This window comes from Hydra vulgaris, chromosome 02 (genome assembly GCF_038396675.1).
Source record: "Hydra vulgaris chromosome 02, alternate assembly HydraT2T_AEP".
Classification (NCBI taxonomy): Eukaryota; Metazoa; Cnidaria; class Hydrozoa; order Anthoathecata; family Hydridae; genus Hydra; species Hydra vulgaris.
Genome location: NC_088921.1, coordinates 56,135,183 through 56,162,742, shown reverse-complemented (window position 1 = coordinate 56,162,742; position 27,560 = coordinate 56,135,183). Strand labels below are relative to the sequence as shown.

The 27,560-nt window shown below is 27.6% G+C and overlaps 1 protein-coding gene across 2 annotated transcripts in view; it reads left to right on the top strand.

Moving 5' to 3' along the window:
• Positions 1 to 27,560, top strand: part of LOC100207901 (carnitine O-acetyltransferase) — a 50,935-nt gene that overhangs the window by 22,714 nt on the left and 661 nt on the right. For both annotated transcript variants that reach the window (XM_065791443.1, XM_065791442.1), the window contains exons 7-11: positions 14,722 to 14,819; positions 19,283 to 19,417; positions 22,044 to 22,166; positions 27,181 to 27,316; positions 27,416 to 27,478. In XM_065791443.1, coding sequence (XP_065647515.1) covers positions 14,722 to 14,819; positions 19,283 to 19,417; positions 22,044 to 22,166; positions 27,181 to 27,316; positions 27,416 to 27,478 — 555 coding nt within the window. The remainder of the gene's footprint in view (positions 1 to 14,721; positions 14,820 to 19,282; positions 19,418 to 22,043; positions 22,167 to 27,180; positions 27,317 to 27,415; positions 27,479 to 27,560) is intronic.

The window sequence follows — 27,560 nt, the reverse complement described above, 5'->3', positions numbered from 1 at the left end:
GGGAATAACTGTTATCAAAACTCATTGTATATTGTAATCAGTCATAGTGCTTACTACTACACAGTAATGAACTAACCATCTATAATTGTATGCATGTTATAATGTACATCATATTATTTCTCATGGTCTCAGTGTTTGTTTGTGGGTTTGCAGCAATCTCCTTGATGGGATGCTTGGATAAAAAATTTTTTAGAATGATACTTATTATTAAAGATACCCTTGTGTACATACGCGTTTCTTACTTGCTCTTTCTTTTAACAAGTTCTTTAAAAAGTTCTTTTAACTAACATTATATTTGATGGAAATTGGCGAGCCAAAAAAGTTTTTCAATTTAAAGTTTTTAAGATTTTGAAAACTTTCATTTAATTTTCAATTAAAAGCTATCAATTTAAATAAGTTTTTTAACTTTTAAATTTATCTAATGATAAAAATTATAATCTGAAAATATAATCTGAAAAATTATAAATTCTGAAAAATATGATGAACAATAATACGAATACCCATGTAAAAAAGTTTAAAATTTTTTTTTAAGTTTAAAATTTGTAGTTTAAAATTATTAAAGTATTTAAAAACTTAAATATTCAAAAACTTTCTATATAATTAGGGTTGCCAGACGTCTGGATTTTATGGAGTAAAACACAAACCTGTAAAAAATTTTTACTGTGTTTTCCTTTTCAAAAGCCAGAATTCTACATATTGTGTATTGTGTTTTTATCGACAGGCGTCATTGATGACTGTTGATAAAAACTTTTTAATTGACGACTCGCCAATTAAAAAGTTGTTTTAGCATTTTTTATTTTGGCCGCACTTAAAATCTTAATTCCACAAAAACGCTGTATGAATATATATATATATATATATATATATATATATATATATATATATATATATATATATATATATATATATATATATATATATTCAGCAAGACCTTGTATGTGAAAAAAAGAACTTTTGAATGTTTTAAAAACCTCAATGTTTTCCTATAACTCATAGCCAAAGCAAGAATGTTCAATTGCCCGAATATCTTTTAGGCACTGAGGTAAATGAAGATCAATGAACTGAGATGGGACATCCTGTTCCAACAAATCTAATTTCTCCAATATACGCTTGCTACACTTTATAAGTTAACTCAAATTATGTTATTAATCTCTTTAAATAATTAAAAAAAAAAAAAATGCACAGATTATTATTTAACTCTCTTCAAATAATGAGAATATCCTACCTTCATATCCATGTCTTAAAATTGAATTTCTGGATCATTAAAGTCTGAGGTTTTGCTTCTAAAAGTAAATCTCTTAATACATTTACACCACCCATTTAAAGATGAAGTTCTGGTGGAGGGATTTGATGTTGAATTTCAACAGCTGAATCAACATCAAGATTAATAAGCTTTAAAAAAATGCATAAAATTATGTTGGCTGGTTGATAAAATAATGTTGGTTGGTTGATAAAATAATGTTGGGTGGTTGATTAAATGTTGGTTGGTTGATAAAGTAATGTTGATTGGTTGATAAAGTAATGTTGGCTGGTTGATAAAATAATGTTGGTTGGTTGATAAAATAATGTTGGTTGGTTGATAAAATAATGTTGATTGGTTGATAAAATAATGCTGGTTGATTGATAAAATAATGTTGGTTGATTGATAAAATAATGTTGGTTAGTTGAAAATGTTGGTTGGTTGATAAAATAATTTTTTATGTTATAAGACAATATAAAACCTATATATTTTTTTAAATTTATCTAATTATTTATACATATTATTTAACATATACCTTTTGTGAAAAATAACATTTTGATGTTTCATTACTTTCATAATTGCTCCATTTTTTTTCAAAATCAAAAATGATCTGTAATTATTAAAATGTAATACTTAAAGATATAAAGATGTAATACCTCAATCAATCCCTCTCTCATTTTAAATAAACTATGAAGTATATCTTATTACCAAGGCTTCTAAATATTCTTGGCTTTCCATCATTTACTTCCATTTTACCTTCATAGTATGTGCACGCATATTTTCCGCTATGAGAGTTAATTTCGAAAGTCTGTAAAGATTCAGGAGCTCAATAATCTTTCTGACATTGTGTAATATTCTGGTATATTTGCTACAATTGTCAAAAATTTAACCTTTTGAACACCAGAATCCAGATTTTTAAAGGGAGTGTCTCTTTTTCATCAGTATGAAAAATATTAACACTTATTTTCATAAACCCACCTCCAGAATCAATTGACACTTGAACTTAAGTCTTATAAAGATCAAGCTCTCTGTTACTAATTATCAACTTAAAAAAATCAGATGTGTCTTTCACTTTAACAATATCTTGGTCAACCAAACAACTAATTGCTTCCTCAAACAAAATTTGTTGAGCATCATAATTAGTTTTCATATTTTTTTGTAGTTCTTTCAGTCTTCCAAATATATTGTTTTTAAAACTGCTTCGTCCCACGTCTCTCAACTTGGAGCAAAATAATTTGGTTTCATTACCACTTGGATCAATTTTAACTCGTAACTGCATAATAGTTTCAGGGAATACACAAGCTATGGTTCTGCAAAGAGTTTTGTTATCTGATACACCAACTTAAACTGCAATTTTGTTTCCACTAGTTAAAGGCATCATTTTCTGTCCACTAAAAATATTTTCTTTTTCCATTTTATGTTTAAGAATATGAACTAGATTTTTAACTTTTTTCTTTTTTCCTCGAGGATGATTCCTCGCATTAAATTAAATTAAGTTTTATAATTTTATTATTATTTTATAAAATTAAAATTTTTTTAAACAACTCAAATTTAAATATACCAACAAAAGCAAAACAGTGAGGGCATATTGGAAACATTTCTTCAAAATTATGAATATTTTTGATTGATTCAGGTGTTAAACTGGCTCTTGTTTTGAACTTTGACCCACTTTATGAATACTGCTTGTTATTGGAATTAACATTTGCTTTTATTATACCTGCATGCAGCACATAAACTTTTGTGAACATTATGTCTATTATAATAATTTTTTATTTTAAATTTTGTATAAGTAAACTTATTTTTGTAAACTTATTTGTTATTTTTGTAAATAAATAAAATAAATAAATTATATATATATATATATATATATATATATATATATATATATATATATATATATATATATATATATATATATATATATAAGATAAAAAAAAACAACTTTTTTATGGTACTTAAAGTTTCATGCCATTTGCGGCACTCATCAGCCATATATTTAAATCAAGAAAAATCCGTTCAAAAATACAATTAAAAAACCATTACAAAATTCAAAAAAACAATGGAATGAGTTCTGATGCCAAATAATAATAATAATAGCAATAATAATAGCAATAATAATAATAGTAATAATAATAATATGGAAAAACATCTTTTTTAATCGCCAGTGTCATATAGGGTGATTCATATTTGACGACTTTTTGAAAATCAAGTTGGTCCTACCTGGAATGGTTGACCATCAATATAAAAATAATTTTAAGCCCAAAAATTTTAATGTCACGTGACTTTCCCGGTCAGTCAAATTTATGTATAAAAACATAGCAAACTTCAGGGGTCTGGCGGGGACCTTTAAAATCAACACGGAAACCCAACTTTTCTTCTATATGGTATATTTTGGACTACTTATTTATAATAGGGTAGGACCAAAAAGAAATTCGATATTATTTATTCCACATGATGTGGAGAAAGTGGCATAAAAACCAGGTTTTTTTTTACATAAAATGGCGCATTACTATGTATAACTGATGCTGGTTTTTTCTTCATATTTAGGCCAAATTTTGAAAATTAATATTAGAACTAAGCATTAATGTTTATATAGAAGGGGCATGTCAATAGCTACCTGCCCCCCTCACCCTATTATTGGAGATTTATACCCCCTCTATCCCTTCTTTGTTGGAAGGGGTGGGGGGGATTTTATAATACAATTTTTTAAATAATATGATTTTATAAATCATATTATTTAAAATTATTTTATTTTCTGTAGAAAAAAAGACAATATAAACATTAAATTATGATATCATTTTGATTCCTGAATATTTTGGAATATTTATTCGTTTCCACGGTTTTATAAACTAACATATTGTCGTATTTGCAGAAGACATCGTCGTAATTTTACATTCTGTGTGTGTATGTGGTGTATCCATAACAATCTATAAAAGAGATACTATCTGCGGTTATATACAAAATTATTATTGTAAAATACATGTGACTTAAACAAAGAATGAATATCAATTGTTTTCTTTAATCAAATTACTGTTTAGAAACCAAGATGCCAAGATCGAAAAGACTTAAAAAAAGGTATATCTTTTTGAAGAAGAGGATCTTAAAGAAAATTTTCCAGAAATAATGTTTTAAACAAATACAGACATTATTCTCTACTTTCAATTTAGACGATCTGGAGTCAAAATAGCTCCAACAAAAAAGCTGATTGCTTGTACCATTGGTTGTCAAACACCAATGTGTTCTGGTCTTGGTAGCTGTCCTGAAAACTGCATTATATTCGCAGTTAAGAAACCATGGATAGACGGAGGATACAAGGATGGGATACTCACTGACCCATTTATAAAGTAGGCCAAACAAAATTTAATTCATATTAAAGAGACAGGTTACCATAAACACACCACAAAATTTGAATAATATAATATTTTTTAAACCTGTTATATATATTATTAAAAGGAAGCATATCACTGATCTGATCAATAGCTGGGAGAATTTAAAGAAAAGTAAGTGTAAGAACTCAAAAGAAGCAGGAAAAGCTAGACAAGATTTCAAAAAAAAAAGGGAAGAAGGTTTTTCTGGATTGCTAAAGCAATTATTGAAGATATTCTAAAGAAGACTCGTCTTAATAAGAAATCGTATTGTACCGATATGAAATTTTTGAGAGATCAAGACCAGTCGTAAAATGAGTCTGGGTAAAAAAGACAAACTTTATAACCAGAGAATTAAGAAGAGAAAACAGAGAAGATTGAAATATCCACAGTTAGTACACAGTGTTGAACAGTTTTCTCAGAGAGATGATTTTACTACAGAGCTTCAGTTTTCCTCAGAAACCAGTGATATATATACCAGCATAGACTCAGATTGTTTGTTTGATTTCGATCAGCCAGGTCCAAGTAATGAAACGCCACTGTTAGCCAAGGATTTTGTAAAAGATATTGCAAAGCTGCAAAGCTCAAAATAGGGGTTAAAAAAGCTGCTGAGAAAGCACTTTCTCCCATAATAGCTCACTTTGATGGAAAAATTATGGAAGATATTACTAATGGGAAAAAAGAAAAAGGTTTGCTGTTTCAGCTAATATTGATGGAGACATTAAGCTTCTTGGAATTCCAGCAATGGAGCATGGGACTGGAGCTGCTCAGTATGAAGCTTTGTTTAATGTACTGGAAGATTATGGAATACGTGACGATGTGAAGGGACTATGTTTTGACACAACTGCCTCAAATACTAGAAGACATTCAGGAACCAATATAAGGTTCAGTCAAAGACAGGAATCTATTTTATTAGAGCTTGCCTGCAGGAGGCATATATATGAACTTCATCTCAAACATTTCTGGGAGCAAATTACCTCAGGCAAAACAGCAGCTCCAGAAAATTTAATGTTCAAACGGTTTCAGACAAACTGGAATGACATCAAGGAAACTGTTGATTCTTCCAATTTAATAAGGTTTAATACCAATTCCATCAGCAATACTTTCTTGGCAACCCAGATTGAGGAAACTATCAACTATGCAAAGATGCATTAAACACTGACATATTTCCAAGAGGGGATTATAGGGAGTTATTGGAACTTACCCTGATGTATCTGTATCCTAAAATATTTTTCAAAGTTTGAGCTCCAGGCTGTGTTTCTCATGCTAGGTTCATGTCAAAAGCCATTTACTACTTGAAGTTCAGATATTGAGTACACATCTGCCCTATGATTTGATTGCAACCCAAAATAAAGAGTTAAAGACAATGATAGAACTTATCTCGATTTTCTATTCTGTCTGGTTTCTGAGAACCTTATTGCCCTCAGCGGCACCATTTCAGGATGTACAAGTCTATTGGCAAATGGTGCAGTACAAAGAATATGTAGAGAAACGCGACTCTGATTCCAAGAGAGTTCTAAACAGAATTGAAAGTACAATGATGTCAATGAAGAGACACACCTGGTACTTAGATGAAACTTTGGTTCCACTTGCTCTCCTAGACCCTACCCTTCCTGATGTGGAGAAAGAAAACATCGCAAAAACATTACTCTCCAAACCAGTTCCTGATCATTTTCAGCATTCAGAGAAGTCAAACTTGATAAACGAGTTAAAATTTAAACAAGAAGTGCCACCAGGACTTGCTCCATTAGTTGGAGAGAACTCTTGGTTCATCTTCAGTTTATTAAACCTGACAATAATGGAGGACGAACTTAGGTTAAACTGTCTTGCTCCTATGTGGTGCTATGTTGACCAGTTCAAAATATTATCCAATTTTGTAAGTAAACTTGAAGTAGTGAATAATTGTTCTGAAAGGGCTGTAAAACTTGTATTAGAGTTTGTGATCAATGTTCACAATGAGGATGATCGTTAAGAACTTATACTAGCTGTGCAGCAAAGACAAGATCACCTCCATGAGTCAGTAACCAAGGAACAGTTGCAGCTAGCGTATGAACAATAGGAAAGCAGAGAAAAAAACAACATGATTTATATACTATATTTATGCATTGCAATATATTATATTATATTTACATATTATGATTTCAATATTTATATTGCCAAATTATGTTTTTTTTTTTGCTAAAGAAAATAAAGTAATTTTAAATAATATGATTTATAATAAAATTTAAATAACTTCGCCCCTCACCCTATTATTGGAGGTGAGAAAAGGTGGAGGAGAGAAATCTCCAATAATAGAGTGAGGGGGGCGGGTAGCTATTGACATGTCCCTTCTATATAAACATTATTAATGCTTAGTTCTAATATTAAATTTCAAAATTTGGCCTAAATATGAAGAAAAAACCAGCGTCAGTTATACATAGTAATGCGCCATTTTATGTAAAAGAAAACAGTTTTTTCGCCACTTTCTCCACATCATGTGGAATAAATACCACCGTATTTCTTTTTGGTTCTACCTTATTATAAATAAGTAGTCCAAAATATACTATATAGAAGAAAAGTTGGCTTTCCATGTTGATTTTAAAGGTCCCCGCCAGACCCCTGAAGTTTTCTATGTTTTTATACACAAATCTGACATGTGACAAGTCATGTGACTTGTCACATGTCAGATTTGTCATTAAAATTTTTGGGCTTAAAATTATTTTTATATTGGTGGTCAACCATTCCAGGTAAGACCAACTTGATTTTCAAAAATTCGTCAAATATGAATCACCCTAATATATATATATATATATATATATATATATATATATATATATATATATATATATATATATATATATATATATATATATATATATATATATATATATATATATATATATATATATATATATATATATATATATATATATATATATATATATATAGTTAATAGAATAGTGATAGTAAAATATGATTTACTAAAATATTATATTTTAAAATTTGGCAGATTTTGTTCGGAAACAATGTATTATTTAAATTAATTCATACACATCTGAAAATATTTAAATTAATAAAAGTTTAAAAAGCTTAAACTTTCAATTCAAAACCAAAAAAAAAATTTTGGTTTATATATTTCTTGGGTACCAGAAAATTTGAGGTGCCAGAAAATATTTTATAATTGACTCTCAACAATATATTCAATCAGATTACAAAAAAAAAATTAAAAAAAAATGTTTTTTCCAGGGTATACCCACCATACCCTTATAAAGGTCATCAATTTTTATCCCTTTATAAATGTGAATTTAAATTATTTTTTTTTACACATATTTAAAAGGTATCCTCGTAGGGAACAATAAAAATTCAGAGACGGCAGACATAAAACCTGGCAGTTCATTTAGCATAGTATGAACAACTTTATATGGGGTACTTTAAGTAAAACATACTTCAAATAAAACTTGGAAATGCATTCATAAATTATTCTATAAAAATATAAGAATTTCTGCTCTAAAAATTTTTATGAACCATCTTATCAATTGACATTTGAAATATCACACTGAACTGCTATTGTGTTGACATATGATTTATAATTTTTATATTTATGATAAAAATATTTATAATAAAATATGCGTAGACTTATTTGGTTATCAGATTCATAAAAAAAGGTTTTTTAGAACAGATTCATAATCAGGAAAAGGTTTTTCTTGAACAAATTTTTGAACAGATAATTGGGGATAGAAAATTTGCTGTTAGAAAAAACTTTCTGTTAAGAACCTAAAGCTTTTTCTTATGTATCTTATTTTATTATTTAGCTAAAGCTAAACATAAATATATATATATATATATATATATATATATATATATATATATATATATATATATATATATATATATATATATATATATATATATATATATATATATATATATATATATATATATACAAGGTGTATATATATATATACAATTTATATATATATATACAAGGTTATACAATATATATATATATATATATATATATATACAATATTATACAATTTATATACATATATACAGGGTGTGCCAGAAAAAATGGTAGTGTATTTTTAGAAGTTTTTTTAAATTGCAAAAATTTTAGAAATGTTGCTTTTTGTTCTTTTTTGCTAGATATTAGTGTTACACAATGTGTTGCATCACGTAAGTGTTCATACTATGGTAATAATGGTATTTAAGATTAATGTTATATTTAAATGTTTTATTGCATTTCAGAATAACATGCGAATAAGCAAACAAGATTTGGTTGCAATTGATGCTATTTATCATGAAAAGCACTGGGGTGCATTTCGCATTTGTAAATTCTTTGCCAACAGATGAATCGGTAATGGGAGGTGCCCAACTGTTAATTCACCAGAAAACAGAGGCACTGTAAGCCTTTGATAGTTAGTCCTGTTGGTTCACCTAGGAAACATTTATTGCAAAGGATGATAACATGGAGAACTGGAATATCACATTCATCTGTTCGTAGAATTGTTAAATCTTTGAATTTAAAGGTGTTCAAAAGACAATGTGTTCAGAAGTTGACTGATGCTCAAAAAAAAGGACGTATAGTATGTTGCCAAAATTTATTAGATAGATTTCCTATTTGTTAAGTTCAGAACATTTTCTTCACAGATGAAAAGATTTTTACTGTACTGTAAATACTCATAATAACAGAGTGTATTGTGTAGTCGACAAAAAATATAATGTTCCTATTTAAAGTTTTTGCAATCCACAGAGTCTCAAAAAGTCTTATGGTCAATCTCGGTGTCACTAAACACCATTAATTTATTTCGTTGAACCAAGCACCAAAATTGATGCTCAATATTACCAAAATACTATTCTTCAGCAATGTTTACTGCCTGACTGCGAGCAAATTTTTTGTAATCACCGCTACACTTTTCCACAAGATTCTGCTCCATCACATCGTGCAAGAAGCACAATAACATTTTTGAAGAGTAAAGTTCCTTCTCTTATTTTACTAGATGAATGGCCCTCAAACACAGAAAAAAACACATACTGAAACTTTTTAGTCCCTGTATAATAAGATAAAATAAGAAAGAATAGAAAGTTCAAAAAGTTCTCGACCAAGAGGTAATCCACTGTTATTCAGAGTGGTAGCCCTCTTATCAATATAAAATATCAGATTGAGCAATTTGTAAATTATTGGTGATCATGACTACACCTTATTCAACCGACCAACTTGCAGCTCTAGTAGCCAACTGGCCAGGCCTAGGTCAAGGTAACCATTCAGCTGCTGTTCTTGAAACTGAAAATATTACTCTAAAAGCAAATCTTTTTCAACAGCCAAAGTCAGCATCTCTGAGCTTGACCACAACTCTTAACTGGGCAAGCGCAGTCAAGCACGGTTCAGAAGCCAATAAACTAATTATCACAGCAGTCAACGAAAATGCCGAAATTGTAGAGTTAAAATCAAAAAGAGCTATAGTTGTCGGTCTTCCAAAATCCTCTGACAATAATCAGAGGCTAATTTCAGTTCAAAGTATGCTCAAAAAACTTAACTATAATGTTGCTTTTAAAGTTGTTGGTCATTTCACAAAAAAGACCAACAATACCACCAGTTTAACTACAATAGCAGCTGAACCAAATGAATTGATCATCATGGAGTTTGACTCGAATGATCACCACAATGATCTCTTATGTAATGCAAAGCGACTTGCTTCAATAGACAAATTAAAATCTGTCTACATTCGCCCAAACCGTACACCTCTCGAACAAGAAACATTCAAAAACTTAAACAAAAATTGTGCTACAGAAAATGCAGAATTATTGGCAAAAGATTTACTTGACAAACCCTTTCGATTTGTCATCTGCAGCGAAAAAATGAAATGCATTGACACATCCAAAACAGTCAACATCAACGGAAGAGAGAGGAACCCATTCCTCAAATGGAAATCAGCTGCTGAAGCCATTCAGTCGCTCTCAACAACTCACTAGGTCAACATTCTTTAACAAGGCCTCTTCCATCAAATTATCTCATCTTTTGTGCTTCTACACCAATGTAACCTCCCTCAATCCAATAAAACTCATCAAACTGTTCTTACTTGCAGAAAATAACTCTTTTGACATTATTTTTATCACCGAGACATGGTTCAATGACCAATCAACTCCCTCTCTTCAGAACTACAACCTCTATTGTTTAGACCGTCGCAACCAAATCGGAGGAGGTGTAGCTATATACACAAACAGTAAAATCATCTTAAACCAAATAGAGGAATCCTTACTACACAAAGATTTTATTTGTTACTATTCAGAACAATTATGGGTTGAGCTAAAGCTTCTGAATGAAACTCCGCTTCTAGGCTGCATTTATAAACTTCCATCCTCCAGTATTAAAGCCTTCTCAGAGATTTCAAGTGCTATTTTCCATGCCAAAACTTTATTATCGACTAAAAAATACAATGGTATCATAATTGCCGGTGACTTAAATTTCCCAGAGATTACTTGGACTTCCAATTCAGTCTTTTCCTCTAGTAAAATTGGTCTCAGCTCTTCATTTGTTTCTCTTTTTCAATATTGTCATCTTCACCAAATCGTCACTGTTCCTACTTTCAAACCTGCTAATCTCCCTATGACAAACACTCTTGATCTCATCATATGTGACTCTCCATATCATGCTAGCGAAATCAACATTGGTCCTCCACTCGGTTTGTCTGATCAATATCATTGCTCTATCACCTGGCATTACAAACTGGCTTCCAGCATAAAATTATCACGTTTCATATATAAGCCTGGTAACTACGAAATCAACAAAAAATTCAATAGGGTTGACTGGTCATCTATTTTTAAAGACTTAAACGTAGAACAATGTTACCAACTTTGGCTCAACAAATACAATGAATGTTGTCTTTAATTCATCCCTCGTATGCCAAACAAACCATCCCCAAAAAAACAACCATGGATTACAAAAGAACTATTATCTCTTATACGTCTTAAAAAATCGCTCTAGGCTCGTAACGTCAGTTCAAAATGGAAAATCACATCCCTGGTTGAAGAATATAGAGAAACTAGAAAGTTTGTTTAAAAATTAAGTCGTTCTTCACTGAAATCCTTAAAAATTGCCCTTGCCAATGATAAGCGTAATCCTAAAAGATTGTTTTCATACATAAATAGTAAACGCTCTGTAATAAATCAGATCTCATCTATATGAATCACCAGTTCCAGTGAGATCATTAGCTCTGACAAAATTACAATAGCCAACTCACTTAACAATCAATTTCAATCGGTTTTCAGCAAAGAGCCATCCAATGACAATCTTCCCCATTTTGATCGTAGAACTAACACAATCCTCAATAGTATATCTTTTGATACTCTGGCCACTCTAATAGAACTCTCAGCACTAGATATATCTAAATCAGTTGGTGTAAATAATCTCAGTCCTCACGTTTTACGCTTTTGTTCTACCTCAATGTCTTCTCCACTTATTCTCATCTTTCAAAAGTCATTTGACAATGGTGAAATTCCAAGCTCATGGTCCAAAGCAAATGTAACACATTTATTTAAGAAGGGCTCCAGAATCGTCCCATCAAACTACAGACCAATATCCCTCACCTCGGTTCCGTGTAAAATAATGGAAAAATTAGTTAAGAAGGCAATCATGCAGCATCTAAAATCAAACAATCTTTTATCAAATAGTCAAACATGGATTTTTAGAGAAAAAAACATGCATTACGAATCTCCTTGAAACAAATGGACTTCTTGACTAGAAATATCGTCAGAAAGCTACCATGTCGTATTTCTGGATTTTGCTAAAGCTTTTGACAAAGTCCCACATCAACGAATGCTTTACAAATTAAAAATATACAGAATCAAAGGCAATCTCAACTGGATAAAAGTATTTCTACTCAACAGGTCTCAACAAGTCATCCTTGGTGACACTCAATCGAATTGGTTACCTGTGACAAGTGGAGTTTCGCAAGGATCAGTCTTGGTTCCAATTTTATTTGTCATTTTCATCAATGATCTGCCGGATGTAATAACTGAAGAAAACAGTTTTAAGATCTACGCTGATGACACTAAAATCCTAGGCATTGTCAACTCACTTGCTGCTCAACTTCAACTCCAATCAGATATTGACCAAATTGTTCATTGGACTAAATCTTGGCTCATGGAGCTAAATGCAAAGAAATGCAAGATCATGCACATTGGCCAAAAAAATTTGACTCCTTTCAAGTATTCAATGGGGGAATTAGGCCCTTGTTTAATAACGACTCGAACTTCATTGGAAGCAACCACCTCTGAGCATGACTTGGGAATTCAAGTTACCAATGATCTTAAAGTAGAAACCCAATCCATCATTGCCTCTTGTAAAACAAATCAAATGCTAGGCATCCTAAAACACACTTTCCAATCTCGTGATGCTTCTTTATGGAAACAACTCTACTCCACCTACATCCGTCCTTTACTTGAGTTTGTAATTCCAGCTTGGAACCCTCATTTGGTGAAGGATGAACAAACTATTAAATTAATAAAGCGCAGAGCCACAAAAATACCAGACCAACTTAGACTACAAGTCCAGATGTTTACAACTTGGCCTATCTTCTCTTGTTGAACGTTGTAAATGAGGTGACCTTATCCAAAAATATAAAATTAATAATAACATCGACATAGTCAACTGGCACTTTCCCCTCATCACAATTCCACCAAGAGCAAATCACAGAGAAAGACTTCACCGTGAAAAGTACAGCAATAATTTAGCTTGTTTCCACTTTTTTAACAATCGCATTGCCAATGCATGGAACATGTTACCAGATAAAGTAATCGGTTCTCCAACTGTCAACAGTTTTAAAGCGAGCCTTGCTAAGCAAAAACTAACTGTAATCTGACAATCTATGATTTGTAATTTGTCAATTATTTTTACTTTTGTTGTAACAAATATATACTACTACTACTAAACTTGCCTGACCATAACCCGTTAGACTATTTGATTTGGAAAATACTACAGGAGACAATGTACAAAGGAGTTGAAATAAGGGATGAAGCTCACTTGTGTGAACAAATTTTATATTGTTGGGATTGTGTAAGACAAGATACTATTGCAAAAGGAATTGATCAATGGCGTGCTAGGCTGCAAAAATGCATCGAGCAGCAAGGAGGGTATTTTGAACAATTTTTACCCAAAACATTCTGGATAATGTAATTATTCGTATATTACTCAGTACTCACAATTATTTTTCTTAATGTTATTCACTTTTTTTGTAAGTGTTGTAGTTTCAAAACATAAATCGTACCACTTTTTCTGGCACACCATGTGTGTATATATATATATATATATATATATATATATATATATATATATATATATATATATATATATATATATATATATATATATATACTCTGTATATATATATAAATATATATATATACCCTGTATATAAATATATATATATATATATATACCCTGTATATTTATATATATATATATATATATACCCTGTATATTTATATATATATATATATATATATATATATATATATATATATATATATATATATATATATATATATATATATATATATATATATATATAAATTGATTTTAATAAAATAGGCAGCGTATAACTATCTTTTTAAATATATTTTAGATATAATAATATATTTAAAAAGATTATTAAGTTATATGCTGCCTTTTCTATTAAAAACAATTTATTTATATACATATCGTATAACAAGATATGACTTTTAAAGATATATATATATATATATATATATATATATATATATATATATATATATATATATATATATATATATATATATATATATATATATGTAAAAATATCTTTATGAAAATTATTGTTATTTTTGCTTATCAGAAAAAGATTTCCCTCTTCAAAAAATATTATGATCTTTGATTGATTTTGAAGCAACTCTGTTCAACTTGCAGTTGCTCTCAAATCAAAACAAAAATCTTTAAAGCAAAAAATCAGTTATCTGTTAAATTATCAATAGATTGCCTGAACTTTTACATGATATAAATAAAATTTTGAAAATAGTATATTATAAGATGAGTTTATAAATAATAATTTTATAAATAATAAGTTTGTAAATAAATTTATAAAATATTTTTTAAATTTTTTCCTTTTTTTTCATTATTAGCTAATAGTAAACAGAAATGGAATGGTTGGTCTTTGTTATGAACACTCAGCAGCTGAAGGTTCTATTGTTATGGCTTTATGCAATCATGTTTTAGATATGTATATCAATTAGTCAATTTTGTTTAATTGTTTTTTTTTGGTTGAAAATGTTTACTTTTATATATACTTTACGCAAGATGTAATTTATATTTGTTATAATAAACAAGAAATGAGGGTTAAGGTTTTTATTAAACTGGGAGATGAACAAAAGGTAAATAGTCTACCTAATCCCAAACTACTACTTGTTGGGATTATAATAATGGGTTATTTTTTACATTTTTTTTTTTTAACAATTAACTTATTTTTATCGCTACCTAGAGCTGCACCTGGTAATGTTTGTATATAAACATTACCTGGTGCAGCTCTAACGTGACTAAAATAAATAAACTGCTAAGTAAACAAAAACATGAGTATTATAGCAAATGTAGATCGCTTTTTGCACAGTAAATTTTTATTTAATTAAAAAAAATACTTTGGGTATTCTAACTTATCAAATTCTTACTTTAATGTTTTAAGTTAATTAAAAATATTTTTATAGTGGTACTATAATTAGTTTTTTATAGTTTTTTATTTTTATTACCTTAGTTAAGTAAAGTTTTCTCTTAGATCCTTCCTCGTTATATATTTTTCAACCTTAGTTGAGTGAAGTTTTCATTTAGATCCTTCCTCACTATATCTTTTTCTTGGAATTTAAAGTCATAAAAGGTTTTACTGAACCAAAACTTGATTTTATTTGTAAATTTTATAATTATGGTGTCTGCACCATTTCATTTTTTTGAATTGATTTCTTTGCCTGATAAGTGGCTTCCTTGGTTGGAAAAATTAATCTTGCTTTAAAGCTTTTATATAGTTGATCTGTAAATTTTTTTTTCTTAATTCAATAAATCTTTAGTTGATATATGCTTAATTTAATGCATATTTTTATTTAATAATCGTTTTGTTAAATAATTTTCTCATTTTATCTTTTTATTATCAAGTTGCTTGTAATAGCAATGTATAGTTTAACTTTGTTTAGTTTTGTCTTTACAACAAGATAAATTAAAATGTTTAATTTGTATAATGAAAGACAACAATCCTGTCTTTTTGAAAGTCTGACAGTTTTTTTCAAATCATTTTTGTTTTTTGAAAATGCTTTTTTTCTGACAAAATGTTATAAATAATATTATGTAGTGTATTACTACTCTTGTAATTTAAATTAATAATATTAGAATATCTAAGAGTAGTGATTTAAATTTATTAGAATTTATTTTCTAATTATTACTATTAAAATGTACTTCTTTTGCAATTTTAAAATAAAACAGTATCAAGGAGTAAAAAAGTTTGAGGGTAGCTTTTTTTTCAGATTTTAGTTTCTATTTTTTTTCCAGCATTTCAGTTTCAAAATGATTTGTTTTACATGACAATCTTTTAAACATTTTTATTTGTTTTTTATTGAATTTTTATTGAAATTGAACATTGAATTAAACCACTTATGCATATGCATACATTATTTTGGCCGTTTTATAGACAATTGGAATTGGTAGTTTCTTCTTTTAATATTTTTTTTTTTTTGAAAAAATTAGTTTTTTTTAAAAAAAACTTTTTCATTTAAATATCTTATTTTTCGAAATAAAATAGAGTAAAAAATAGAATGGGGGTAATTTCGCCACTAATTCTTTCAATTTAAATAACTTGTGAACTAAAAACGAAAATGGAATTTTTTTTTTATTGTTAGTAATATTTTTATAAACTATACATACTTAAATTTTTTTTTTTTTAATTAAAACAGAAAAAATGGTGTGGCGAATTTACCCCAATAAAATCTAACTTGGGGGTATTTTGCCACCTAAGTTATTTACAACATAAATTTTTTAATTTAAATTGTAAATCTTAAAAACACATTCACAATCAGTTAAATAAGAGAAATCTAACAATATATAGATATAATATATATAGATATTGGGGCGTGTTCCCCCTCCACCTTTTTTACCTTTTTTTTCCTTTTTTTTTAGAAGTGTAGGATATTTTAGGAGATTTGTTAATGTACCAGCCTCAGCTATCTTTGCTGGATATTGAATTCTTCCTCCTAGTTTGAATTATACTATATACCTTTGAGGTATATAGTATAATTCTGCAGCTTGCTTGCAACTCAGTTTGCCAGCTTTAACTTTTGCATTGGTTTTTTCTATTTGCTCTTTGCTATAATTGGTGACAGATATTCTCTTGTAGTTTTGCAGTATTGTTGCTGATAATTGATCAATTTAATTAATTTGAATTGATTATAAGACCAAGATGACCTGAGAAATTAATTACTAAACTAAGAGGAAGGGAAATAATAATAATAATCCAATTAAAGCGCATTTCTATTTAATATAAATAGGTGGCAAAATTCCCCCATTTAGTATTTCCGTATTAACTTTGGAACCGATACAAAGAACAATACGAAGGTTCTTTGAAAAATTTCCAATAATTTAGTCTTTTAAATTTGAATGTAAATAAATAATTTGATTTTTATGAGAATTTTAAATTTCCTGTTGTTTTTTTTAGATTATTTTTGTCAATTAATTTTCTTATCAAGTTTTTACAAAAAGAAAATTTTTCTTTACATGATTTAATAAGAAATTTGTTTTTCTTCTAATAGAAATTTGAATTATAAAAAAATCTTATTCCTGAGTAAAGTTATAATTATAAAAGTCGATATACACCAATTGGTGGCAAAACTTCTAAAGTGGCAAAATTACCCCATTTTACTATATTTAAATGAAAAATTTAATTTTTTTTTTTTTACTTTTACTTTGGTTGGATAAAATTACACTTCATACTTGGATTTGATTAGATAAAATTAAGCTTTATACTTTGATTGGATTGGATAGATTTATACTATATACATTCTTTTTTACATTTTGATTTGGATTCACCAAGCTTTCACAAAGTTATTTACTAATTTAAATTTTAAAAAATTGTTTAATTAGTAATTTACTAAATAAAATTTCTTTTAAAATTTCAAGCAAATGAATTTTTTTATGAATAATGCTGAGTCTGTAATCTATCTGTCTTCAATGCAGTTCTTTATTTTAATCTGTATTACTTTGATTTACTAACAAATAATGTTACTTTTTTTGTAACCACATTATTTTTATGAAATGTTTTTTTTGTAACCACATTATTTTATGAAATGTTTTTTTGTAACCACATTATTTTTATAAAATGTTTTTTTGTAACCACATTATTTTTATGAAATGTTGATACATTTTTTTTTAATTTTACAACTAAAGAATGCTACTTTATCTTGTAACCAATTTCTTAATCAGTTGCCCCCCTTGTAAATAAATAAATATTGTATTTAGAAAAAATTTACAGTAAATGAGTTGAAAAAAGAGCTAAAATCCTAAATGACTAATAGCGGTTTATGAAACTGTAGTTGATGAGATTTCAGAAATAAAACTTTTTGTGTTTCAACACTATCTAAGTGAATTCTGTAATGAATAATGGTGCACACAGTCTTGAGCAAAAAACCAAAAAATATATGTTTTTATATGGTACCATATTTAAGAAACTATGCTTGAAGCAGTAGTTCTTATTCTGTTGGAAAATCCAAGAGTCCAGATATCATGATTTTCAACCAAATCCATAGCAAATTGAGTCTCATTGATAAAACTAAGTTTTAATTTCTGATGATGTGAATGTCAAATGCTATCTTAGGCTTTAAAATATGAAAGTTAATTCAAACTATGTATTCAAACTATATTAGTCCAACATGTTTGTATCTTCATAATTCATCTTTATATAAAAGTTTGGTTTACAGCTCTGCATTATATTCTTGGAATAAAGGAGATTTGTTAAAGAACATCAATAAGTATAAATCTGTAATTCTGTGTCCTGACAATCTTATTTTTACTTGATTTGCTAATGATTAAAATTTTATAAATTAAACAAAAAAAGTTTTAACAATTTAAAAATTAAACCTGTTAAAGAAAATAAGGTTGATGATGTTAAAGAGATGTACATAACGCTAAAAAGTTTCTCATATTTTGCAAGGAGTTTTGGACTAAAACATAATATAATACAAAAATGGGATTAGGTTATTGGCATTTAAAAAATATATCAAAGCATTTATTTAAAATCTTTGCACTTTTTTTGTGTCTAAATAACATAAGATCTCTCAACAACATACTCAAGATAACATCCTATAAAAACATTCTCAATCTTTGGCATATAACAGATATATTATACTGTTAATATGCATTATTCTTGCAACTGCCGATCTATTATTTACAAATGTTATATTAACACCTGCAGCTTGATTAATCAAATTTTAAATTTATCCAATCTGATTCAACTATAAAGTTTAATTTTATCTAATCTAATCAAAGTATCAAGTTTAAATTTATCCAGTAAAATGTAAGTTAATTTTTCAGGGTGTTACAAAACAAATTTTATTTTTATATTACATTAAAGTGAATTTATTATTTATTGCCTATTTTTCTTATTTCATCATATTTTGTATTTTTAATTTTATTAATAGTTTTTATTTTTTATTCAAGGATTAAAAATGTATCAATAACTTCTGAAAGTAATGTTTCAAATGAAAAGTCTATTCTTCCCCCTTTGAAATTTAAATGGAACTTAAACAGTGACATTATCAATGAAATTGAGTTAGCAAAAAAACATGTTGATCAGTAAGTAATAAAAGTCTTAATTTTAAATTTATTTAAAATTATTTTTTTATTTAACATGATTTGTCATACTATGTTAATGATTTCAACCTAATAGTTTGAGAATTTTTAAGTGGTGTTGTTTACTGTTTTAAAATTTAAATTTTAACTTAAATGTAGGGTTGTTACGACATAATATGTCTGGCAGATCTGTCGACATTTTTTCAGACATTTTCTGCCGACATAAAGTATGTCCAACATATTTTCTATCAACATATTTTGACATAATTTTATATCTGAATTATTTTCTGTTTGATATTCTTGAAAAAAAAATCAATCTAACAAATTTATTGCGCATTTTAATTGAACGAGTAAAATAAAAATAATTTTACAAATTTGTTGCTTTTTTGCAATCAATTATGCTTCATAAAACTTTTATTTTAAAACTTATAAGCTAACTTCAGTTGTTTCACAAAGGTCTTTTTTTGCCCTTTATAGCAATGTATCATTTGATAGTACTAACTAGTATTGATGCATCATTTGATAGTATTGATAAGTGTTGATTAGTATTGGCAATTTCCCTTATTAGAATGTAAAAACTATCTTAGGCTGAGTTTTTATTACTGATAGTGGTTTTTATTAGTATGACGAAACTTAAAATTATTCTTTTGATTAAAATAATAACAAAAAAAAAACATTTTCAGTTATTTTTAATTAATAGTTGATCCTGAAAAAGATTTCATTATGAAAAATTGAGTTCAAAAGATTCTATGAAAAAAATGGTTCACAGAATTTTAAAAATTTTGTGTCAAATTAAATTCATTTATGCTGAAGAATTTGAAATATTTCACAAAAATTATATTCAGCTCATTAAATTCATATTAAGAAGACTAACCGGTAATAATTTATAACTAATTACAAATAATATACTTATATTTATAATAGTTATGATTTATTTAACAATAAAATAATTGACAATTGCATTATAACTGCATAATTAACTGCCATAAACTTGCATATTATGTTTTAAGTGAAATATATATTGGAATAATTATTTTTACTAATAAAAAGAACTTTCTGTATTAAAAATTCAGCTTATAATAGTTTTTACATTCTAATAAGGGAAATCGCCAATACTAATCAACACTTATCAATACTATCAAATACTATCAAATGATGCATCAATACTAGTCAATACTATCAAATAATACATCGCTAAAAAGGGCAGAAAACGACCTTTATGAAACAACTGATGTTTACTTATAGGGTTTAAAGTAAAAGTTTTATGAAGCATAATTGATTGCAAAAAGCAACAAATTTGGTAAACTATTTTTATTTTACTCTGTAAATTCTGCTGAAATGCGCAATAAATTGATTTTTTCTTCAAGAATATCAAACAGAAAATAATTCAGACATAAAATTATGTCAAAATATGTCGATAGAAAATATGTCTGACATATTTTAATGTCAGCAGAAAATAATTCAGACATAAAATTATGTCAAAATATGTCGATAGAAAATATGTCTGACATATTTTATGTCAGCAGAAAATGGTTTAGACATAAAATTATGTCAATTATGTCAATAGAAAATATGTCTGACATATTTTATGTCAGCAGAAAATAGTTCAAACATAAAATTATGTCAAAATATGTTGATAGAAAATATGTCTGGCATATTTTATGTTGGCAGAAAATATGTCTCAGACATATTTGACAGATAACAACCCTGCTTAAATGTTTTGTTTTTTTTGTGCGTCAGTTTATTACAGTAAAGTAATAATTTAAATTAAATAAACACTTGTATACATTACTAGTAATAATTATATGGATTGTAGATCTGCATTGGCTCTTTTTTTTTTATCAAATCACACTTTGGTATAGATCAATTATTGATCTTGTTGAGTTACTATTATTAGTTATTATTGACCTTAACTGACTGCAGAATTACAATGACTCCATTATTTTTAAGTATTCTTAATCCATTCTGGAGCATATCTTAGATTATAAATATTTCTTATAAATTTTTCTTATATATTTAGAAAATATGTGTTAAATTATTGTCATTATTTATCCTATTTATCCTAACTACATTGACAAATGACTATTTTAGTATGATATTATCAATGATATTTTGTGCAAAGACTAAGTATACGAAGATATTTAAAAGATATTTGTTTCTGAGGCTTTTACATAGCACAATGTACTTAAAATTTTTATATAAAAAAGCTTTATTTATTTTTGTTAATTTAAATGTTTAAAAAAATTAGTCATAACAATTTGTATTATTTATAATTAGGTTTTTTATTTACATAAGATTTTAAAATTTAGATTTAACTAAATATTAAAAGTTTGTGTCAAAGTTTTATATTGATCAAAAATATATGTCAAAGTTTTGTAATGATTATTTGTACAGTCAATATAATAAAAGTTTTAAAATGTATATGAAATAAAAATAATAGCAAAATTCAAACTTTTGTTTATTATTAAAACTTTGTTATTCTTCATTTATAAAATTAAAGTATAAAATATATAATATAATACAAAAATGAGATTAGGCTATTAGCATTTTAAAAATATATCAAAGCATTTATTTAAAATCTTTGCACTTTATTTTGTTATTATAATATAAATATATGTTTTTGCTAAAGGCTGACAAATGACTTGGAATTGCGTGTTTTCCACTTTGATCAGTTTGGAAAAAATGTCCCTAAAACTTATAATTTGAGTCCTGATGCTTTTTTTCAAGTTAGTCTACAGCTTGCTTATTTCAGGTATTAATAGTTATAATTTTGAATACATAAAATTGATATCAATGTTTGTTTTAAGAATATTTATAAATACATAGACTGAATATAACAACCTATTCAACTAGTTGTATGTATTACATTGGTGTATTACATTTACATGTATTACATTTATGTGATACAAAATATAATTAAAATATGAAGAAAAAACAATAAAAAATGTTCATCTGGACTAAAAATTTAAATATAAATATGTATTTTAAAAAAAAAAAGTAAAATTTTTGGTCAAAAATTGGAGTTTACTGTGATGTTGAGGGAAGGCCAAATGTACACCTTTACATTTGGCTTTCCTTATTTCTAACTTTTTTATCTTAAGCTACATATATTTTGTATTTAAAACAATTTTTTTGCATTGAGTACTTTTTATTAATAAATTGCAATATAAACTGTTTGAGAACCATATTTGACCACAGTGACAGAGTTGCGATGAGGCAAGCTGGTCAAAAATTTGGATCCAGTTATTCACATATCATTAAAACTCTTGCCAGGGTATACCTGATAGCCAAGAGAACCAGATTAAGCAAATCAAAACTGATATTGATTGTCTTTATCATGATTTTTAAGGAAAATTGGTCATCCTTGCTAACAAGTCTTACTTCAAGCTGTTGCACTCAACAATAAACAGAAACAGCACTTACTATTCTTGCGACAGAGAATAGACTCTACCAAGCATTAAATTTCCCAAAAAGCGCAAATTTGAACCCAAGCTGCTTGTCTGGCTGGCTGCTTCTGACAAAGGTATTTCCAAGCCATTTTTCCTCCTCGGTGGCTTCGCAGTCAATAAAGCTATCTACAAAATGGATTTTATTAAGGAAAGATTAGTGCCATTTATCAATGCTCATTATGCCGATTGGCATGGTATTTTTGGCTGGACTTGGCCTCATCACATTATGCCAAAACCGTGACCAACTTTTATGAGACTCATAACATCAATTTTGTCAAAAAAGTTGACAATCCGCCGGCCGTATCAGAGTGTTGCCCAATCGAAGACTTTTAGGCTATTTTGAAGCAATGTGTATGAGGGTAACTGGCAAGCAAAAAACGTAAAGCAACTACAAACCAGAATAAAGCTCTGTCTGAAAAAAATTGACCTTAACCTTGACCTTAATTGACCTTAACCTTGACCTTAACCTTGACCTTAACCTTGAAATTGACCTTAACCTTAAAATTAACCTTAAACTTGACCTTAATTTTCATTTTTAGGGTCAACTTGTCTTCTAGTTTATCGAATCCAAAGAAACAGACTGATTGAAAACAAACTTCATTAAAATAAATAAACTAAAAACTCTATTTAATGATATTTTTAATTAATCTCTATATTAAAAACTATGGGAGTAATGACCCTTGAAAGTATGTTCGGATTTTTAGTAACCACCCGTTATTTATCAAGAGTATGAAAATATGCCAGATTTTTGATTAAAAGTCTTGTGGTAGATTATATAAGTTTAAAAAATGTGTACTTTGTAGGTACTTTATTCAGTTGTGTACTTGAAGATGAGGTTAGGTTTTAGAACTTCTTTCTCCCACCTTTTCCTTCCCAAAATAAAAATAATGGCTTCCCAAAATAAAATTAATGGCAGTTTTTTTCTAAACATTTTTTTGTCTTTTTTCGATAACAGAAACACAATTATGAAAAAACTTTTGCTTTAAAAGATTTGGAATTGACAATTTATAAAAATGCCATCATAAAACAATACCTTAATACATCATAAAATGTTGCTGGTAGCCAGTTGAGGGAAATTTACTTTTTTTTAAAGAAATTTTTAATAGGATCATAATTTATGATTTGGATTTCAAATTTTATTATAATATATTTGGTACAAAAAGATACGGCAGTTAAAATTGCAATACAAAGAGTAAACTTTTATTTTTCTTCAATTTTTTATCTATTGATTACTTTATAATACTTTTTTTTGTTCTAAATTTTTTTTGTCATCTAAAATTTTAATCCATTGGCTAAAACAACAACATTTTGTTTTCACAAAATGGAGCTGAAAATGAAGTTAAATATTGTCCTATTTTGTTCTTACAAACTCTGTCTAAAAAATGGAATTTTTTTGTTGTTGTTGTTTTCTACAAGATTGTCTTAAAAACAATTTTATGCTGAAAAGTTCACAGTTTAGATATTGCAAGCCAAAATCAACACAACTAACAGTCATGCAGCTAACAGATGATATAATATTTAGGTCATAATTTTATTTCTATTAAAATGAAAACAAAAAATGTTTGAAAACGAATTTTAATAGTTAGTTACAAAATGCATATTAAAAATAAAAAATGCATATTAAAAATAAAAAATCTGGAGAGTTTTATATTAAAAATAGGCTATGATAAATATCAATTTCGGGATAATGATTTTTTTATTTATAACCAATATTTTGTTTTGGCATTTGACATAACAAAGTTTTGTCTAAAACAGGGGTGGCCAAATAGCAGCTCGCAAGCCGCATGCGGCTCTTAAAACGTCATTGCGGCTCGTTTCAAAAATTTTATTGATTTACTGATAATAAAAACTTGAATTTTACATATTTAAGAATAAAATATTACAACAGAAGCAAGTTTTATTATAGCTTGGAACATTGCAAAAAGTAAACATCTTTACACCGATGGAGAGTTTGTAAAACAAAATCTTTTTGATGTGATCTCACTTTTAGATCCTAATAATAGCAAAATTCAAATGTTAATTTCAAATATTTCTGTTTCTTGACATACAACTGAAAGAAGAATATCTGAGGTTAGTGTCGAAGTTGAACAGCATTTGTTAAATGACTTAAAAAATTGTGAAGCATTCAGTTTAGCGTTAGATGAATCAAAAGATATTCAAGATAAACCTCAAATGGCAGTATTTGTTAGATATGTAACATCAGATGTACTTGTGAATGAAGAGTTGCTAGATTTGGTAGAGCTAAAAGACACAACTCGTGGAATTGATTTAAAGGAAGTCCTTGACACTGTTCTGGTGAAAGCCAATGCTCCTAAGAACAAGCTTGTTAGTGTTGCTACAGATGGTGCAACAGCAATGGTTGAAAAGCACATTGGGCTTATGGGTTAACTAAATAGTGATCCTATGTATCCAAAGTTTATCCCAGTTCATTGTGTGATTCATCAAGAACGTTTAGCAGCAAAACATTTTAGTTTTCCAATTTTTTTTTAATCAGCGCTGGAGATTGTAAATTATATTCGATCTAATGCAAAAAATCACAGACAGTTTAAAAATTTCATTAGTGAATTGGATCTTGCTGACAAACCAAATGATTTGTTATTTTACTGTGCTGTAAGGTGGCTTTCAAGTAGTGACGTTCTTTATAGGTTTGTAGAACTATTAGAACCAATTAAATGTTTTTTGCTAGAAAAGACATTTGAAATCTTTGACAATGTGAATTTTTTGCAAGATCTTTTATTTTTAACTGGTATAATGCAACATTTACAAAATCTAGATTTGTCGCTTCAGGGAAAAATATATCTGATCTTGCTCAGACTATATTTAGTTTTCAAAAAAAAATTCCTCCATTTCAGAAAGATCTTACCTTAAAAACTTTTAATCATTTTCCTTAAATGAAGAAAATGATTCATAATCCTAATCCTACAATTCAGTATGATGATCATAAGATTGAATTATACCGGGAAAAACTACAGAATTTGTTCAAAGACTTTCAAAACAAGTTTAAAGATTTGTATGCTTAAATCATCATTAGCATTTTTAGTAAACCCTTTTTTAATTGATATTATTAGTGATGGTTGTTCAATACTTGAAAATATACTTGAAGAAACATCTCAATTTGAAATAGAATTACTAGATCTCCAAGAAGATCAAAATCTTCAAATGCTGCATAAAACACTAGCTTTATTAGATTTTTGGAAAATGGATCCTGAAGTTAAGTATCCTCAACTAAAATGGATAAGTATAAAACTTATTTTAATTTTTGGTTCAACATATACATGTGAATCTTTATTTTCGACTATGAAATTTGTTAAATTTGCCAATCTAACTAGTGAACATTTGTTACAGTTGCTTAAAATATCAACTACAGGCTTGAAACCAGGTTTTAAAAAACTTACCAGTCGTGTTGAAAATCTTAGTGCCTAATAAATTTATAGTAAATTATGCAAGTTATTATACAAGAAGAATTTTCTAATGGTCTTTTACAAAAAATAATTGATGTTATAAAAAGAATTCTCTCTGTTATGACTAATTTTTTGCTGAATGATGAAAAGCTATTTTTTTTAATTTGAACTTAATTGAAGTTTATTGAAATTTTTTTTTATTGTGTAATCGTTTATTTATTTGATATTTTGCAGTTTTTAGTAGCTTATGCTATTAAGTGGTTATAAGCAAGTTCAATTCGAATAAAAGCAAGTTTAATTCAAATACATCAAAATAATTTTTTTTCTGAAAGAAACCTTTTTATCTTTAGATTTTTATGTCTTGCTTACAATTATTTTTATAAGGAAATTTATGATTGTTGAAATTGTGTTAATTCAAAAAAAATTATGATTTAAAGATGCTTTCTCAATTTTTTCTACAAATGGTTTTTTAGTGTGAATAAAAAGGAATCAGATTTTATGTAGCCAAGTTTACATTTAAAGAATAGCTTTTACTTTCTTTATTGTAAAAAAAACTAAATACTAAATATAAATTGTGTACATTCTTAGTTTATTTTTAAAAGTACAAATTCCATTTAAAAAAATAAAAATATTGATGTATAAAAAAATCTAAATTTACATTCGCCAATTATTTTTTTTAAAATAAAGTTGGCATAGCAACATATTTATATGCGGCTCTCGCGTCTAAAATTCTGACCAGCGCTGGTCTAAAACAACGATTCTGGTGAGTTGACGGCTGCTTTATAATTGTAATAAATTTTAATATCTATGCAAAAACAGCGTGTCTTACTTTTTAGCTTATAATATATTTGCAGTTTTTGGTTAGAAAACTTGTTATGAGTTTATTCAATTGTTTTAGGTTTTTTTTATGTTTTAGACTGCACAACCAACACCCATCAACATTTGAGGCTGCTTCTATTCGAAAGTTTGCCAAAGGAAGAACAGAAACCATTCGTTCGGTAACACCTGCCGCTGCTAGATTTGTTCGAGCAATGGATAACAGCAGTAAAAATGTATTATTGAATTGATGAATTCTGAAATTACAAAGTTATAGATTTGTATTAAAAACTTAAGCAAACTTTTACTACCTATATTGCAAATTTCGTTTTCAGGTTACTGAGAAAAGGGAGTTATTTTTGAACGCTATAGAAGCGCATGTACAATACACTAACGAGGTAATTGCCTCGATGATTTTTTTTTATTAATTGATATCTGCATAGTATAAATGTATATTAATGATGATGACGCTTGATTTTT